Source organism: Gavialis gangeticus, unplaced genomic scaffold (genome assembly GCF_001723915.1).
Source record: "Gavialis gangeticus isolate Ggan-Ray unplaced genomic scaffold, GavGan_comp1, whole genome shotgun sequence".
NCBI classification, from domain to species: domain Eukaryota; kingdom Metazoa; phylum Chordata; order Crocodylia; family Gavialidae; genus Gavialis; species Gavialis gangeticus.
The window spans coordinates 19114640-19133153 of NW_017728993.1; the positions used below are offsets into that span (position 1 = coordinate 19114640).

Below are 18514 nucleotides of genomic sequence, written 5' to 3' on the forward strand. Positions count from 1 at the left end.
TAGCACACTGATAACTCAGATCTTTCTACAGTTCATTTCTAGATATGACCTCTTCCTTTCATTACATGAGCACATTCTGCTTCTCTTGGCGGAAAAGGATAAATCCCGGCGAAAAAGCATAAATTGTACTTTAACAGAAAAAAATATAAAGTTCAGGAACTGCTCTGGATTTGGTATTAGTCGGATTTGGCTTACACATTTTCATTAAAGCTGGGGAAAACAATTTGTTTGGTTCAAATTTACAAAAGTTCAAATACTGTGAATGTAAATTTGAACAAAAGCCCTGATGACAATGGGGAAAACACCTCAGAGGGGTGGCATGCCAAAGCTGCCAACAATGCAGAGCCTTGCTTTGTTAAATGAGTAATCTGAAATAAACTGCACGGACAGTAGAAAAAAGTCACCCCCAAGAGATTCTTCTTATCTGCTGCAATGCTGAAGAAAAATAAATGCTATGCTTGGATTAAAGAATTGAGTATTTGACAGGCAAAGGGGGAACAGTTAAAGAGCAAAATCCTGGCCCCACCGTGGTTCATGGCAAAACTTCAATTCACTTCAATGAGCGCAGGATTGCTCCCGAAGAACTTGTGGACACCGTGGGTGCACCATGCTAATGTGCAACAGAATTAGTCTACTGCACATTAGCATCACGTAAAGACATGCACCAGCAGTACTGCGCAGTAGCACCGATTACAGTGCATTAATGCATGTGTAGACGTGCCCTATGGTGAACAAAGGAGAGGTGTTTGTTTTTCCTGTTCTTCTGACAACATAAGCACATGATTCACACAGCATAGGAGGGGGGGAAAAAGTCACCAGAAATCTCACTGCACACCCTCCTAGAAAAGTAGCGTGTCAGGAACGCTCTTTCCCATACATATATTTCTGTGTACTCTTCCCAAGTCGAAGTCCTCCTTCAGAACTTTGGTTTCAAAATAAAATGGTTCTCCGATGCTTTGGGTTATATGTTAAGAACTGCCTAAGGTATATGACCATTTTTTTTTTTTATGTGGATCTGTTTGCTGTCGAAAAACAGCAGAAGAGCACCTAGTCTTTAAACAGAGGAAATAACAACCTTTACATGTTACCATATAATGCTCAGGTTGATTTAAAGCTGAATTAAACAGGTTGTAAATTTAAGAACAATCTCATTCCATGGCCTGAAATTAATTATTCTAGCCAACATGTTAATTTAATCTCATAAAGACATGAGTTTATTAGTAAAGATGCTGAAGAACTGCAGTCCATCCAATCCACTGATAGGTTTTTTTTTTCCTAAGCTCAGTTATGAAACGCAGAGTTGCAGTTTTACAAGGTACATATTTTCAATTAGTGAGAGAATATTACAGAACATAAACAAAGGGTGAAGAGCAGTATTTAATGGGATTCAAACCAATAAATCAACTGAGAGAGAGGATCACCTCTGGCTAGAGTACATGGTGAAAAAAATTCAAATGTTGAATGACTGTGATTTATATATATATATTTGAATCTTACAGCAGATAATATGTCGACTGTTTCATACTGCATGACATTTATAGCATAAGCATGTTAAATAGAAAAGTCAAACAAACTAACTGTTGACTTCAGACTTGCATAATGACAAAAACCATTTACTACCTTTTCAGTCTTGATAACACTTTCATTGTGTAAAAACACTGTGAACATAAAAAAACCCTCCTTCTAAGATCTCCCCCACTGAAAAATAAAAACTTTTTAAGTACAATGACTCTGCAGTAATTAATCTGAATTAAAAGACCTCAAATCGGCTGATTCTTTCCAAGCTCAAGCTTTGTTAGGAAAAATGTAACAAAGACCCTTCAGCTGGTTTGCCTAATACTTTAGGATATCTTTAAAGACCTTGTTGACTGCACTCAATAACATCTACCTTCTTTATGATGTGGCTGAGGTTACTAAAAACATCTGCACACGTTTAAAAATCTGGAAAGTCCATAGCCATTCTACACACTTTCATTTATTGTCTGGACAATTAAAGTACAAATAATTCAAACACAACAAGATTATGAAAAAAACATTTACAATACTTTCCCTCAGAAATGATCTAAACTAGCAAGGTTAACATGAAGTCATTCATTATAACTAAAGTATACAACTGCCTGGTCCTAAGAAAGATTTTTTATTATTATTATTCAGATAGTAAAACACATTGTAGAGAAAAGATTCTGACATGCCTTCCCCACTAATGCTTAGCAAATGCATCAAAACTTTCCCAGCAAACTGCGCTCATTCATAGCAGATGATGTATAAAGGTTTCCCTGAACATTGAATGAGTGTTCTTTTTAACTAAAATCTAACATTTTTAAAGTAAAAAAAACTGATAAAATTATGATGCAGCCTTTGCTTTAGTTATTTGTCTACTACAAAAGTTTGCCTCTTCAGTGTGAAAAAACAATACTTAGTCTACATGCAGTTAGTGGGTATAGCATGGAAAAAATGCACAAAATAAGCACAAGTTATAAATAACCATAACGTTTTATTACCATTAGACTAAACTTGTATTGAAAAGATTTTATATAACAAGACAAGAAAAGCAATAGCAAATTTAACTATCAACTAGATTATGCATAGCGAGTAACTGTTTCTAGTACTCAGGGAAGAGCATGACCCTTTTTTTGTTTTAAATATATAACCGTACAAAGCACAAACATACTAAAATGATCAGTGCACTGGACATGGGAGAGCACCCCCTCAGTCAGTTTGTTCCCTTAGCTCTGTTTTCCCCAATCTGAATTACATTAAAATAAAGACCCAGTTGTTTTCTTTTCTACTGTGCAGTAAGAAAAAATATTCACAACAAACATGACAATATATCAAACGATATTTCTACACAAGTTACCTTGATACCTCTGTCACTTAAGTATCATAAGAAAACATTTTAAGACATATACAAACAAAACTAGCAAAGTGTTACAACTTAGAATAAATTAACCAAAAGAAAAAATAACTTTATATATATATATTTATATTATATATACACATACACACACAACAAAATGACACAATAATATGCTTCTTCCCATAGTTTAAGTAAACAAATAAGTAGACTAGCCAAACTAGCTATATTTGATTTTGGCCATATGCATCACATCGGCAATTAAATAAATAAGTGTTTCAAGCAACATAAACAGTGTTCCAAATGTGCCAACACAGCCCAGTTATATTAGCATGGGCTAGAAAGTGAATTTGAAAATTCTTAACAAATTTAAAGCAAATGTAGTTTTTCTAAACACATTACATTTAACTATGATACTAAGATATGTAAATAATTTTGTAGCACCTACTGCTCAAACCAAGGAAGTTTTTGATCAAAAAAGTAATTTTTTAAACTTTTGTTCTGCTGATATCCCGTACTGATGACTTAAAGAAAAACTGTCTTGCAACTCATCTCCTTGCTTTTGGGTTTTGACTGTGGGTAACTGTGTGCCTGGGAAGAACACTCTCCCGTACTGTATTTAATATTTTTATTACATGCTATGAAAAGATACGAAGATCATCTGTTTGTAACCCATCCTTCAAAAAACAATCTACTAATCCAGTTTAAAACACACATCTTGATCTCTAAAAAGTTACCAGTGCAGTATGAACATGACAAAGTTGTCAATTTCCCCTAAATTAGCCAGTCAAAATATTTTTCTCAAATCCAGATTCTCTTGTAAAAATTCTTTATATTTTATAAAAATAGATTTTTCTTGAAACCCATTTTCAGCAAAGAGACCACCTCTTTGGCAACATTGTTAATGTTATTTAAATTGTTGTGTCATCAGGTATCCCCCTTTGACCCCATTCCCTAACAGAAGACTGTTTAGTTCACATGATATAAAAGAAAAAAGGAAAAATAAAAAAAGTTGCAAAATTATGGTTGTTTTTTTTTGTTTTGTTTTTTTTGCAATTTTTATTGTTCCTCTTTAATTTATGTGGGGGGTTTACCAATCTGATTGGATCAATGCTTTGAACGAAAAAGGAAAAGAAAAAAGAATCTTTTTTTCTTGCTTTTAATCCCATTAGTTTGTAAAAATTGTTTTTATTTATTTTTTTAAATGAGTGAATGGTCATCTTAAAAAGACCCACCTTCAAGGAAGGTGGTAAAACTAGCTGGCCGGGTAAAAATCCCTGCACATTGTTATCTATGTATAGTATATTCAACAACGACAGCTATGAAAGAACATTCAATGCATCAAAGGTTTTTTTTTCTAAGCATTATAAAATCCTTTCCTGTTCATCACAGGATATCCAATGTTTTAATACTTAGGCAACACTGGCTTATAAAGTCCATGGTTGAATATAAGCCTTGAAGAGTTTTTTTTTTTGTTCGTATATATATTTATATATATATTTTAGTAAGTAAGGATATGAAATTCAGGATTTGTGGGTTTTATTGGTTTTAAAGGAAACTTGCAATACTCTGTCTCCTAAACGGTATCCATTAAGGCTGGCAATTGCCATGGCAGCTTCGTCGTAGTTGGTCATGGTGACAAAGCCAAATCCCTTGCACTTGTTGGTGTTGAAATCGCGGATGACCTTGACGTTATTGACTGCTCCGAAGGGACCAAAGAGCTGCCACAGCACGCTTTCATCTGAGTCAGGAGACAAGTTGTAGACAAAGATACACCATCCAGTCCCAGTGTGACCAGGAATATTCATTCCAACCAGGCTCGTCATCCCATCAATTGTGATTGGGGAGAACCTACCAAACAAAAAGAGGGGTCTATTCTAAATATATCTCTTTGAACAGGTTACATGGAATCAAGACTAAAAAAAAAAAAAATCACGATCCAAACCTTAGGATGCAAACTAGATGCCCCCTGACCCCTGGTCTTAGTTGCACAGACTTCAACTCCTGCTTTGAATGACTGAGATCTATGCCCAATGGAAAGGACCAGAATTGGATACAGCTGCATGTTCCTCTATACGGATAACTTCAATTTAGCTGCTTACTGTGGTTCAGTAAAAGAATTAAATATTGATCGAATTCTGTAAACTCTAAAAAGGAGTTCTCCTGCACAAGGACCGTAGGATATGTCCCCATCATTCTCTAAGAAAACACAAATGAAGGACAGTGGGTCCTGCAGCAAATTTACTGATGATTTAGCACTTTAATTCCCACCAGTTTCTTGTGGGAATATAGCTCTCTTAGGACTTACTTTAAATATGAAATATTTGTACAAAGATTCAGTGGTGTTAATATGTTTATATCTATCCAAAAAGTACAGAGGGCTTTCTGTTTGGTTTTGAGTTTCATCTCTTTCTAGAATACTGTAATCAAAGACATTTGAAAAGAATATACTGTATACTGGTGGTGGTGACACCCCAAAGTAGGATTGTTTGTATTCTAATTATAAAATAGGAAAACCAGTGCATGAGGACGATGTCTTTGTTATGTTTGGTTTATGAACATGACATTGCTTTAAAAGTTGGACATTTCTAAGACCACTATTAAGTGGGTTATGTTTTAAAATAACAACTGAGCATAGGGAAACTCTTGCTGAAATCATATTTCCCATGGAATTTAAAATGGGGCATCTTGAATGTAACAAATTTTAATTCCTCAAGCCAAATAAAATTCTTGCTTGTGTTTTGGGAATGACTCAGTAACATAACTGTGAAGTAGGAAGCTTTCTGTCTGATACCTTGTTTTGAAATTGCTATTCTTTTAGCGTGCGTTTGGCAAACAGACCTGAAAAATGTTACTCAACAGTAATGCAAGTTAAATGACTACAAAAAGAACTGTGCATCATGTTGATTTTTTATCACCTATCTGGAATTACAGTTAGAAACTTGATCTCCTCTACCATAACCGTAAAAAAAAGTGCTTTTCAATATACAGCCCAAACTGAGAAACATCATTTGTTTCTATCTGTGGCCTATGACGGAGTAATTTTATTCACATGTTCAAATGCTCTCAGGCACAAGTACGGCTTTTCAAAGGGATCCAAGTACTGACCTTAGTTGGGGCAAAAGTCCCAAGGAACTCAATTTCTGAAAATCCCGCCTACAGGATGCCACAATTTTGTTCTTGTCCTTGTATGCTTGTGCTAATAATATTATCATAATCATGCCGGATAGCTTTCTGGGTTTAGATCTCTCGTGCTATTGCCTCGGCTGGTTAAAAACAAAACAAAACAAAACACCCAGCACCGGCTATGCCAACACAGCTGGCTTAGGATCCAGCCATCTAAGGCAAGGTCTAAGGATCACAATTTCTATTCATTCAGCAGTTGAAGATGCGCCTTCAAATGTTATACTAAGTTCACTTCAAACTTTGCTGGCCTATATAAAAGGCCAGCAGTGTTCCCTCTGTGTTGTTATACTTCATCTGAAGTGTGCGCATGTCAGAAGGGTTTCTGGTACGCTTCCATGTAAATTATGATACATCATGCTAAAGCATGCGGTTTGTAGAGTGCACAAAAGTAGTGCACAGGTCCACAATATACTGCACTGTGAAACTGCAGAAACATTATATTTATGTATGGGCACAAAGAGTTATGACAAAGGTTTGTGGTCTGCAGATGTCCGTGGGACGGAGGTGCTTCCCTGAAAGTTGCCTTAGCATTCCCTAAGTTTTGCCATCTAAGAATACAATTGAAAGTACAGTGGTGGGTGTAGCTCCTACCACCATGCAGGCTGGTATGGTGAAAGTTTATTGACCTGTGTTTGGGACGATAATGAGTTAGGCCAAATGAGTCATCCAATGAGTGCCAATAAAATCTTCATCCCACATCAGCATGTATCATGCTGCACTGTCACAGAAAAAACAACAGACACTCTGGAGACCATTTGCAGACAGTTGTAAAAATGCTTGTTGATGCTACTTTCTGCATCCCTCTGCCTTTCAGCTCTCGATTTGCTAGAGAAGCCAGTACATATCTTCTGGGTTTTCAGGAAGAAGACAACAACTAACAAATTTAAAAACTTCAAGAATTACTGAAGCTGTTGTGATGTTTAAGCCTGAAGTCTCATGATCTACTAATACTGGTAGATCATAGTAGAAAGCAGAGGCCCGGCTTTGACATGGCAGGAGGCTGTTCTTTCTTCCTTGTTCTGATGGGACATGTGAAATGAGAAATGAAACCCTCTGTAGTCTAGGACTGAGTAGCATTTATCCTGGGCCACAGGTCAGTGTAATTCTGAGAATAATTTGCACATTTAAGTGACAGCTAGTCTTAAGTGGCAGCTGTTTGGAGTTCTTGAACGTTACTAACAGCGATGCAAGAGACGGAGGAGTGGACAGAGTGCAGGTGAGGCAGTCACAGGTGCATGATGAATCGCAAAACCATGCAATAAACTCCGATCCATCATCTGGCTGTCACTACAAAATGAAACAGGTACCAAAAAACCCCAACAAAAACGTGCTAATGGATACATCTTCTGAGGCCTCTGGAGAAACGTGAAACATCTAGTTTGACAGTTACTTTTGCTTATAATGTTTGTCTAATGGTTTACAAGACCTGTTGGTAGGCAGTACAACGGCCACTGGGATTGGACAAATACCGTCTACTACATGCTTACTGTACCATATGCATAATAGGAGGTTTATAAAAAGCACGCCTAGTTTTCAAGAACGTGCAGGACTGTCAGTTACTGAAAACAAAGATGTTTACTCATCTCCAAATGTGGGGATATGGGTGGACTGGACACCTCTAGGTAACATTAAAAATGAGACCATGCCTCAATAGTAGTGATGCGTACCATATATATATATAGATATGAACTCCTTGTTTCTGATTTCAGACTTAACATGGAACACACTCATGATGGAGAACAACTGTTTCCAAATTAGCTAATCTTTTAATCCAATCTCAACAGACACACTTCTCCACATTAAAACGAACATAAGAAAAAAACAACAAGCACAGACAAATATTTGCAACACTTGCTAAACCTGTAACAAAAGAAAACTGAAGGATGATTAAGGTGCACACGGTTACACTTTTGAAGTCATCTTTCCGACAGAATGCAGATATAGGAGAACTTGAGGTCCTTCTATACATTTTAGCCAATAGTTGTTTAACCACATTTTCCACCAAGAAATTTTACGCAACAAGGTTGGAGACTAGCAGGAAGCTCAGGTTAATAATTCTGAGTTGAGGAAACGTGTCATTTGGCCAGTCTATTGGTATCAGAACGTGTGTAGCTGTTGCACCTAAACCATCTGAGAAGCCCACCTGTAAATGAAAGAAAAGGTGAAAAAAAACCACATGGAATTTTTGCGTGCGGCCTTAAAGCAACAAAACCAACCGAAGTCCAAACTTAAAAAAAGAATTTGACATGCTGGTGGAAGAAAAGAAGGAATTAAAAAAAATAAAATAAAAGTTAGTGAATTAAAAAATAAATTGTAGCACCAATCTGTGCCAACATGGACATCTGGCAATCTGTGGAATTCTAATTACCTCTTTACGCCATAGGCCATATTAAGCAAATTGTCCAGCCTGAAAAGAGAAGGAGGGTCTTTGGGTTAATGTCTCACAGATGGCAAGATCGCTCAATGGAACTATTATTAATAATGTTCTGTTTTCAAAGAAGAAATGCTCAACAAGTTTCCCACACATCTACGGACTTTAGGAACCAATGGCTCTATCAAGTTCAGACTGTGTTTAAGTTTCCACCACAATATTTAATGCCATTTTAACATGCTTTTACATTCAATGAAAGGTGAAGCATATATACCTCTAGCTCCAGGTTTGATTTGGTGTTAAAAATTCCCCTTTGATTTTTCTTTTTTTAGATTATATTAGTGTGAAATCATAACAAGTACGATACTTCAACTGTTCACCTTCCATTGCAATTAAACTTGTGAATAAAATGTCACAGTCCAAAATTACAGGAGTAGAAACAAACCATTTATAGCAATTCTTGCTACCAAGTTTTACAAGATGGTTTAGGCTTTGTTCCCATTAGAAAAAAACATTTAGTAACAATCCCCCCAAGCTGTCAATGTAAATTGCCAATGAATTTTGTAGATTAAGCATAATTTGCTTTAACATTCAACACACACATGAAATATCCTTTATCCATATAATGATTCAATGAAAACTTCAATGGATACTGTAAGCTTACCAAAAGAATATTTTAAATATATGCTTGTTTTCATGATAGCCAGACAACTGACTATTCCTGTGCCCTTCTTCAATTCATTAGCATATTTTAACACAGCAAAATTCAGATTCAAGGAAAGAATTTTTAAAAGCCAATATTTATCTGAACTGCGCCAATAAGTCTGAACCTTCCTATTTAACATTAAAAAAATAAAATAAAAACCTTACCCAGTAGTACAGAGAGCACAGACTACTGCTAATATCAAGTTATATATATCTGATACAAGCAGTACTTTTCAATGCAAAGCAAAAACCTTGCAGAGAGCGTCTGCAGGTCAAACCAAGGACTATACAAGGTGCCTTTATATTGACAGCAGCCATCTGATGCTAATACATTAATGAAACTGCTGTGAATAAACTCAACTTCTTGCCTGCTACCAATCCAATACAATTAACATCAAAGTGAAAGTTGCATCCAAACCATTAATATAGCAGAAAATGAGTTACTAAGAAAGCAGAAAGAACGGCATCATCAGTTTTCATTTAATTACCCATGTAACCTTTTATTCCATCATCCCTTGGTCTAAGGCTTCGTGAAAACTGATTGAAGAGTATTTTTGAGCTATTTCAGTAAATAAGACATGACTATTGCGGTCAGCAGGTTTTCTTCTCGTTCTCACGGGAAGAACGTTCCTTTTCACAAAGAAATTCGGGGCAATCTACCGAGCTAGACCAGATTTCCAAAACAACACCTGCCCCGAATCAGCATACTGGGTACAAGTGCAGTTCCTGCGCAGATAATTACCTGAATCTCTGAGCCTGGTGGTGAAGGGGTCCAGGATAGCGTCTGTTGGGAGACTGGTACAGCTGTGAAAGGAGGGCCTGGCTTGTTTTCTGGCTGGGGTTATTGGCAAACTTCACAGTAATTGGTTCTGTAGCACCACTAGGCTTCTGGCCATTTAGTCCCTTTATGGCTTCTTCTGCCTCTATTCTCTTATCAAAACGGATAAATCCCACACCCCGAGAAACTCCTAGGAATAAAGAAATCAGTCTTTTAGGCAAATAAATAAAAGGAAGACTGGCTTTCAGGAGTCAGTCTCCTAAGCAAGTAAGGAAACACAACTGAATGCCCCTCTTATATTACACTGTAATTATTAAATAGAAGCAGACCTAACACATCAGTAAACTGCTCCATACATTCCCCTTAAAAACAGATTGGAAGTAATTAAAAAAAAATCTGCATTTTAAAATGCACGTATTCCCCCACAATTATATTAAACCCCCCCATATGCACTTTAATATAGGATTGAAATGTATGTCCAGAATTGTATTTTCTTAATGTATTGCACAATCTTGCCACTTCATTATAGTCGGCCCAGTTCAACAGCATTTAACTTTGCCACTTCCATGAAAGATTTGAATTTTAAGAAAAAAAATGTTAACCTGTGACTTGATCAACCAGAATACGTGAGGTGATAATGCGTCCGTATTGTGAAAATAGCTGTTCTAGTTCTTTCTGGGTCATTGTTTTTGGAAGGCCGCTGACATACAAGTTAGCATCTCGGATTGATGCTGAACTCGGACGGGCATACGACACCTACGGGATTAAAAGAAAGAATTAAACACATTTTAGAGGGATGCATTCACCTCGCACATTTAAACCGACAGGTTAACTTTCCATCTTTACAATCTCTTAATGCTGGTTTGAATAGCCCCATACTTCAGATTTTAGCTGCTCTTGTTATAGCAACAAGAACTGGGAAAATGTGACGAGAACAAAAGAAAAGCTGGAGATAAATAAATGCAAGGATAAGAGTTCTTTTAAGTGCAGGCACAAAATAACTATTGTATAGAGTTAGAATAATGCACAACTTCCCACACACAGCTTTGTAAATTTACCCCTGTGGGTTGTGGGTGTATAGATGATTTACTGTATCCAACACACAATAATCTCTGAATATACCCAGCGTTCAGAGGTTCCAGTGTGTTTTGTTTCAAGTGTCTGAAACGGATCAGGTTATTTGCAGAGTGAACTTTTACGCTCTATCCCTTTGTGCTTTCATTCTGTGCTGGTATGCTCTACCCTTGCTGAATCACAAAACACTGGTGAAATTAAGCTAAACGAACATCTGTTTGGGGATCTGAAGATACATTCCCATCATTTTATCTGCACTTGATTGCGAAAAAAAAATCCCCCTTTCACTGTAAGTCTGAAACCTCCCTGTAAAAACACCATGATATAAGCAGATAAAAATCCTGTTGATATACTGTGTGTATATAGTCAGGAAATTACTACACTAGATCTGGGAAAAACAGCTAGCACAAAACTAATAGACAAGTTAGGTTTACACCTATAACACGTATATAAAACACTATATTAAAAAAAATACAATCAAGACCTCAAACTATAACATGTTGTTTTCTTACACAGCTAGTATTCAGCCTGGAATGTGAACATATTTATATTAAATGGCATGTCTAAAATACTGATTCCTTACAATTTCATTAAATAAAACGTATTTCAATCTAAATGTATGCTTAAATTCCTGTGCTATGCCTACGTACATACTTTAAGTGCTGGGGGGAAAGCAGTCAAAAGGAGGGTGCATTAAGCTGGCTCCTCCACAGCCCAAACACAAATGATGTCATTAGATGTCTTTGTGTGTCAAGACGATGTCTTTATGTGTTCCACACCTAAAAATAGATGTTGACTCAACGCAGAAAATGATGCGAGTGACTAATATCAGCTTCCCCAGCCTTCTGCATGTAACTGGAGACAAGCTCTACAGATTTTCCATGAAGGTTTTTGATGACTTTCTTATAACTTGGATGCCTGTACATAACTTTTTAAAATTAATGGTAAGCAACAAGAACCAAAGAGAAATGGATGAAAAATAAGGAGAGAAATGAGGGGGGGAGAAAAAGGTTTAATGAAAATATTTCCACCAGGTATGGCAGCTGGAGACAATGAGGCCACTGGTACAAAAAAACAGGCTAATAGCATTTCAACCCACAATAAATCCAGAGGCTGGGGAAGAGGGCAGGAATTCGGGTGTCTTGCCTGGCTAGGTCTCTTTAGTGTGTGCTCAAGGGGTTTAGGAGCTCATGCCTGGTGCTTTTGATAGGATACCTTCTCCTAAGTCATACGCCATTCAAAATCCCACTTACGCACCAAGATTTCTGGTGGCGGGGTAGAGGGGCACCTAGGGATTAAAGGATTGTCCCTCCATCTGTGGAAGTGATGGTTCAAAATGCGGTCTTTGCTGATATGTTGAGTACCACTGGTTCTCATCCTATTCCCCATTTGTGTATAAACATAAAACAAATGCACAAGCTGAAGAAAGCCGGGGGATGACGAGCAAGACGGGCTCAAGAGAGACCCAGGATTAGAACAGGTAGCGTGTTAAGTACCAGGACTAGCAAGCCCTGGTACAGCTACATCTGGGATATTTCTGTCTATCCACAATCTGCCATCATGAGGAATCCCTCAGTTTTCAGGAGGATTAAACGCGGGGAATGAAATCCTGGCTGCGCTGAATTCGGTGGGAGTTTGGCCATGGACTTCAATGCAGCCAGCGTTTCACCTTTAGTGTCGAGAGAGGCAAAATACATCTCCAACAAAATCTGGTTCGCAAGCATCTTGTCTTAAGAAGCATACTGCCAAGGTTCACACACCTAGAGTTTAACCTACTTTAGAAATAACAGTTTAAAACACCGTTCAGAGCCTGGAAAAAACCCATCTGCTCCTCAAGCCAGAGACCTAGAAGATCAATAAAGTTCCTGGGACAAGTGCCAACAAGAAACTCAGGTTCTGAGCTTCTTTGTGTTGGCACATTTGTGCTCTGTTTGTGTAGGCTGGGAGTATACTGGTCTGTACAAAAACACCACTTCCAGGACCAGTGACAAAGACTGGGATTCTTGCAATTTTTAATACTCTCCTCTGTTCTTGTAAAAGCCGGGAAGACAGATAAAGGACAGCGAGATTGTGCAAAGTTCACTCTCTTACAAACATCCACCCACAGCACACGTAAGCACAGATAACAACTCAGATATCATTTTAATTCCACCTGACATTAAGATTTTCAGGATGCAGGGGAGTCTGGCAAGAAGCTGCTCAAAGTTACGCAGCTATCCTCGGTATGTGGGAGATGGGGCTCTCAGCTGGATGGACACAAGGCCAGCGACAGAAATGGCAATTATTTAACCTCTATCAAAATTTCCTTAGATTTCCTCTTAGGTCGGAGGATTACAAATGCTGGTCAGGATGTGCCGTTCTGCATTCAAGTTACTACTTCACTTAGTGCTGTGCGGCACAGGCTTTTAAAAGGTGTTGACTCTCAAAAGCAACCCTCCCCCCAACCAAGAGGTCACCCTGCTACTGATGTTAAAACAGCTATTATGGAGACATGCCAAAACTACCTCCCATTTTGTTACCGAAAATTTTAAAACTCTCAGAAAATAATGCTGCACGAATTCTTTACATTCACACTTCTCTCCCATTAAAAACAAGTTTATTTACGCTGGTGTTACAACACAGGGACTTACAACACAAATCCAGTTTGAAAAAGAGAAAGATGTGAAAATCCTTGCTACTGCAAGAAATTCAGGGTATGCAAGTCTGAGCATGCAAAGGGTCGATCCAGGCACGTTACAACTTGGAATCGAGGGGTGGTTATTCTGTAAGATCACTGCACATTGCTTAAATCAAATCTGCATGGGAAATAATATGACGCAGTTGGGTTTATTTTATAGCTCCCTGGTCTCCAATGATAAATTCTATAAATAGGCACAGAATAATAACAGAGAATTTTTTTTGCTACACGACTAATTTTACAACCAATACAATCCAACTTGTTCAAGGGTCTCTCTTCTATTGGAAAGATGTCTTTTAAAAAGACTGCTTCAAACCATTTCCACATGCTATCGGACAGATCCTGGACCCAGACTCAAGAGTGTAACGCGGGCAGGGAGGTCTCAGTGACAAAGCTGTGGATTTCTCTGACGGACTCAAAACCAACTCAACACCTCTCACTGCACAGCTAAGACATTCCTGGGTAGGATCGTGGCTGGGAATACTGTGATCCATCAGAAACACCATTACGAGACCACTTTACCCAGTGTAACCTAGAGCTTAAATTATACTAAGGGGCTTGGCTGCCACCAAATTCCAGGTAAAAAGGCAGCTTGGAGACATATTTTTCCACCCCCTGTGGTGCTGTCCTAGGCTTAGTTTATCCACACTAAAATATTTAATCCGACAGTAACGAGGTGTGGCTAATAGCTACCTGTCGCACATGGGGATGTAGATATTTAGCTAAATATTCTTTCAGACTGCTTGTCGCCACACTTTTCACGCACCACCACTGTGGTTGGCACTGGACAAAATACTCCTCTACTTGAGCTGCTAAAGAAAGTTAAAATTTGCTAGAGTCTCATCAACGTGTGTCCAGGAGAAGCGACATACGCGCGGAAGTTATACAGGCTCTTGCATTGCATGCCTTCCCTGGAAATAATTAGCTGCAGTCTACAGGCGTAAAAGGAAATTTGTACGCTCAGCAGAATTATTTTCCCTCCTGATTTTTTTAGCTGTTTTCCTGCCCACAGAACTTTTGGCAGAAGTTTCTGCCTCCATGGCCGAAACCATAACCTTCACGACCATAATACAACCACCAAGAGAAGCATGAGCTTGTCCCACCTGTCTCAAAGATGCAAAACTACTTGGTGCCTAATGCTGACCCTCAGCCATTTCACTGCCAATAAACGTGCAAGAAACTTTTAGCTAATGCGCCTATCCAACATGACTACATCCAAGTCCATCACAGCCTATCCGCCCGTTAGAAAGATTTTTCCCCAGAAGAAAGGCCAGTGAAATAGCCTCTCAATTTCTGTTGTTCTGGGTGTGCCCCCAAAAGCTCTCTCTTCTTGCACGGCAGCACAGTCCCATCCATTTGGAGTGCATCAACCCTGCTCTACCTGGTCACAAGAGCTGCTTCTAAGTGACGCAAGGCACTCGCTTTCTTGTAAAAAATGAAGTATGCTGCCTTTTCTGTGGGCCAGGTCCTGCCAGCTTGAGGCACGAGAGATGGCTGCACAGATGCTCTAAGACCACAGGGCACCGCTATCCGAGACAACCCCAATCCCTAGACGTTCATGTGCAGTGTCCTGCAGGCTGCCGTCTTCTACTCCTCCCCACCCAACGTTTGTAAATTATTGGTAAAACGTGGCCCAGTGACACAGGCAGGTACAGACTTTTATTAATAAGTTTGAAAGACTCTGTTACTATGAGTGATATATGGAAGGAGTTATTCCTTTGCATAGCTTTGGGCAAGTCACTTATCCTTTCCCTGCCTGAGAATCCAGCCTGTAAAATGGGGATAATGTTTCCTCTTACTCTCTCTACATGATCTATTTAGATCGGGGGTTGGCATACGAAGGCCCGTGGAGCCATTGCATCTGGCCTACGGATAAGGGGCTTCAGCACAAGGTGGGCTTCAACTGTGGGCGCATTCCCCATGAGGAGAAGCCCCGGTTCTGGACAGGCCCCAGTGCCAGTTCATCTGCCCGCCTCTGGCCCAAGGGGCATCATTCTGGTCCCTAGCTGGAAAAGGTTGCCTACTGCTGATTTAGACAGACAGGTACTATCAGCGGGCTTACAAAGCACTTTACAAAAGAGACGCATTGGCACTGTTATTTTATCCCATGGAAGTCATGCCAGCAGAGAGAAGTGAAATAATTTGCCTGAAGTCACACAGCGAGTTAGCGGCAGAGAAAAAGCAGGACGTTTCCATCTAGTATCCTGCGTGTAAAAAAATAAGATTTGTGAACATCCCATGCAGAGAAAGACACTGCTTTTAAAAACACGTGGATCTGGCTAATTTCTTTGCACGCTTGTGCCATCTCTAATGAAGATCCTGAAAATCTAAGACCCAGATTATCATGGTCATTCTGTCAAAATACCTTCTTTTAACTCTTGGGATGAAGAGTTATTTTGCCCTCAGTGTCTCAATGCAACTCTGAGGGTAAATTATGATTACGAATAACAAAGATGCTTCTGTCCCCTCATTTTTGGGACGATATCTGCAAATAAGGATCTGGCAGTATTTCGGGAAACGTGAAGAGCAACGATAAGAGAATAATTGTTCACGCTGTGTGGAACGGAAAGGGCTTGTTGGCAAAACTGAGGCAGCTAGAAAGAAGTCTCCCCTTAATACAGAAGCACAACAGGAAGAGACAAAGACTTGGTGGTGCCTGTGGAAAACAGCAAAGCCAAACTGGAATCTCCACAAATATACGCCTTTCATTATAGCAATAGCACTATTGCAGACAGAAGGGTGAAAAGGAATTTGTTAACCAGAGTTACAACGTGCAAACTGTTAGAGACAGAGCTGTCTTCTGTTAAAGAGCAAAAAAACAGTGTCAGCAAAGCTTTCTGGGCTTTATCCTTGGGTACCACAATCACAGCAGATCTCCCCTTTATGACTAATGCTGACCTGCTGTATAATGCGACAAAATGATTATCTTCATTTTAAAAGCAATGGAGTTGGGGGGGGGGGATGGTGTTAGACCCTAATTCTGCAGGCTGGAACACCTGCAATCTGATCTATCATGAAAAAAACCACACACACCAACAGCTGTCCATCTGACGTCCTTAATTCCACCCAACATTTATAAAGCTTTATAGCAGGAGCTGGGAAAGAAGTGGCAGGGTGCCTGAATGTGCCCAACAGATCATAAATACACTGTGGGTCCTGCTCCCTGAAACACCATGATCCCCACAGAAGATGAATTGGGAGCACCCTGCAGCAATGACTCTTGCGGTTGTTACCCGACAGTCAGGTCACAGTCACGTGCTCTACACTGGCTATCTGCTGAGACCGCTTGGAAACTTGCACTCATGGAGAAAGCGGGCGCCCACGTACTTAGGCCGGCGTCATGCAGGGGGCACATAGCACCGCAACTCTAATCAGCAGCACATCTCACTGCCAAGAAGTTTCTGGCTGCAGTTCAGTTTATTGGTTTTAACCTTCAAAGCATTACATGGTTTAGGAGCTGGTTACCCAACAGACCATCCTTTCCCTTGCACTGTTCTGCTGCAGCTACAACCAGGTGCCCACGCTGAGTTTAAATGGGGCATTCACACTCCTTCCCCTTCTCTGTCTGCCCTTGCCTATCTGGATTAACCTTCTGTTTAAGCTTCAAAGACATCCTTTTAGCCAGAGCCTGGTAGGGTGTAGCGTGAACTGAATTTGATCTTGCTATTATCTGGTTACCTTCCACTGATGCACGGGCAGGTTGGTGGGTCTGTGAGCTATTTAAAAATTTGTTGCGGCCTTTAAAGAGCTTCCACTTTGGGAAAAAAACCCTGCATCTAAAGACAACAGCCATGGAAACCAAAACACATGTTTTTACATATTAAAGTAATGCTGTCACATTGCTGCTCTGCTCCTACACAGCAGGAAGTGGTTAATAAGTTTTTCAGGTCCTTGCCAGCCTCCTAAGCATTTTCTTTTAAGCTACCGCCACCTAGATGTGAATAAAACAGGATTTAGTAACAGTAACTGCTTCAAGCTACTATCAGACGATGCTAAGGTATCAGTACTCAATCATCGATATTAATTTCCAAAAAGCCTGAAATTATAGTCAACTGAGATGCAGAGAAAGCCTTTGACTACACTGAGGGGTCTTGCTCATTTGGAGTTTTGTCACTTTATGTACGGGAGGAATTTAAGACCTCGATTATACTGACAGAAATCAAGAGTTTGGACCAACTTTGTTCTTCATGACTGCACCTTATTAGACAAAAGGCTGGCTAGGTTAGGGCCTCCATCCTCTCCTAATACTCTTCTGCTAGTCTTATGGCAGGCAGCGTGTGGCCCGCTTCAACCAGGGAGATGTGACTCACAAGGTAACGGAAGGAAGGACCAAGGCTGCACTCCAGGTGGTCCACAGTTTCCTTCTGATTTCAACCTCCCTTCCAAGTTCTTCAACATCTTTGTTCCAGCGTCCTCAAAAGTAACGTTCAGCTGTTCTGATCATTTATGGATATTACAGAACACTTCCTCCACCTCCTAGCAGACGCCATCCATTTGATTCAACCCTGGAGTAGCGGTGTTTAAGCAATCTGTACCTACCTAATGCACTGTACATCTCATTTCCTTTTTGCTATTTGATTCAACTCAAATTCTAGCCAATCTTCAACATTAGCAGTGACCTTCGCCATCGGGCTTCCACACCAGTTTTGCGGACGGCTTAAATTAACCTTCTTAAAGTGGCTCCCGTAACAGGCAGCTGGATTTAGTTCAGTATGTGACGCATCTTCATCTACCCAAAACATTTTGTCGAACTGCACAGAAGTTTTATCTGTGATTATAAAGGAAATGTCTCTTCCCTCATAGGGAATGACAACAATGCTATAGACACCATTTGCTAAAATATGTGCTATGCTTAGCTCAGTGTGAATA

At 39.4% G+C, this 18514-nt stretch overlaps 1 protein-coding gene across 5 annotated transcripts in view; it reads right to left on the bottom strand.

The window, feature by feature from the left end:
* Positions 1-1955: 1955 nt before the first annotated feature.
* ELAVL4 (ELAV like RNA binding protein 4) overlaps positions 1956-18514 on the bottom strand; it is a 109523-nt gene continuing 92964 nt past the window's right edge. For 4 of the 5 annotated variants that reach the window (XM_019501332.1, XM_019501329.1, XM_019501334.1 and 1 more), the window contains exons 4-7: positions 10497-10650; positions 9859-10084; positions 8409-8447; positions 1956-4705 (exon numbers count right to left, since the gene is read on the bottom strand). In XM_019501332.1, the coding sequence (XP_019356877.1) occupies positions 4378-4705; positions 8409-8447; positions 9859-10084; positions 10497-10650 (747 nt within the window). In that variant the 3' untranslated portion in view covers positions 1956-4377. The remainder of the gene's footprint in view (positions 4706-8408; positions 8448-9858; positions 10085-10496; positions 10651-18514) is intronic. The other variant, XM_019501331.1, reaches the window with a different exon arrangement.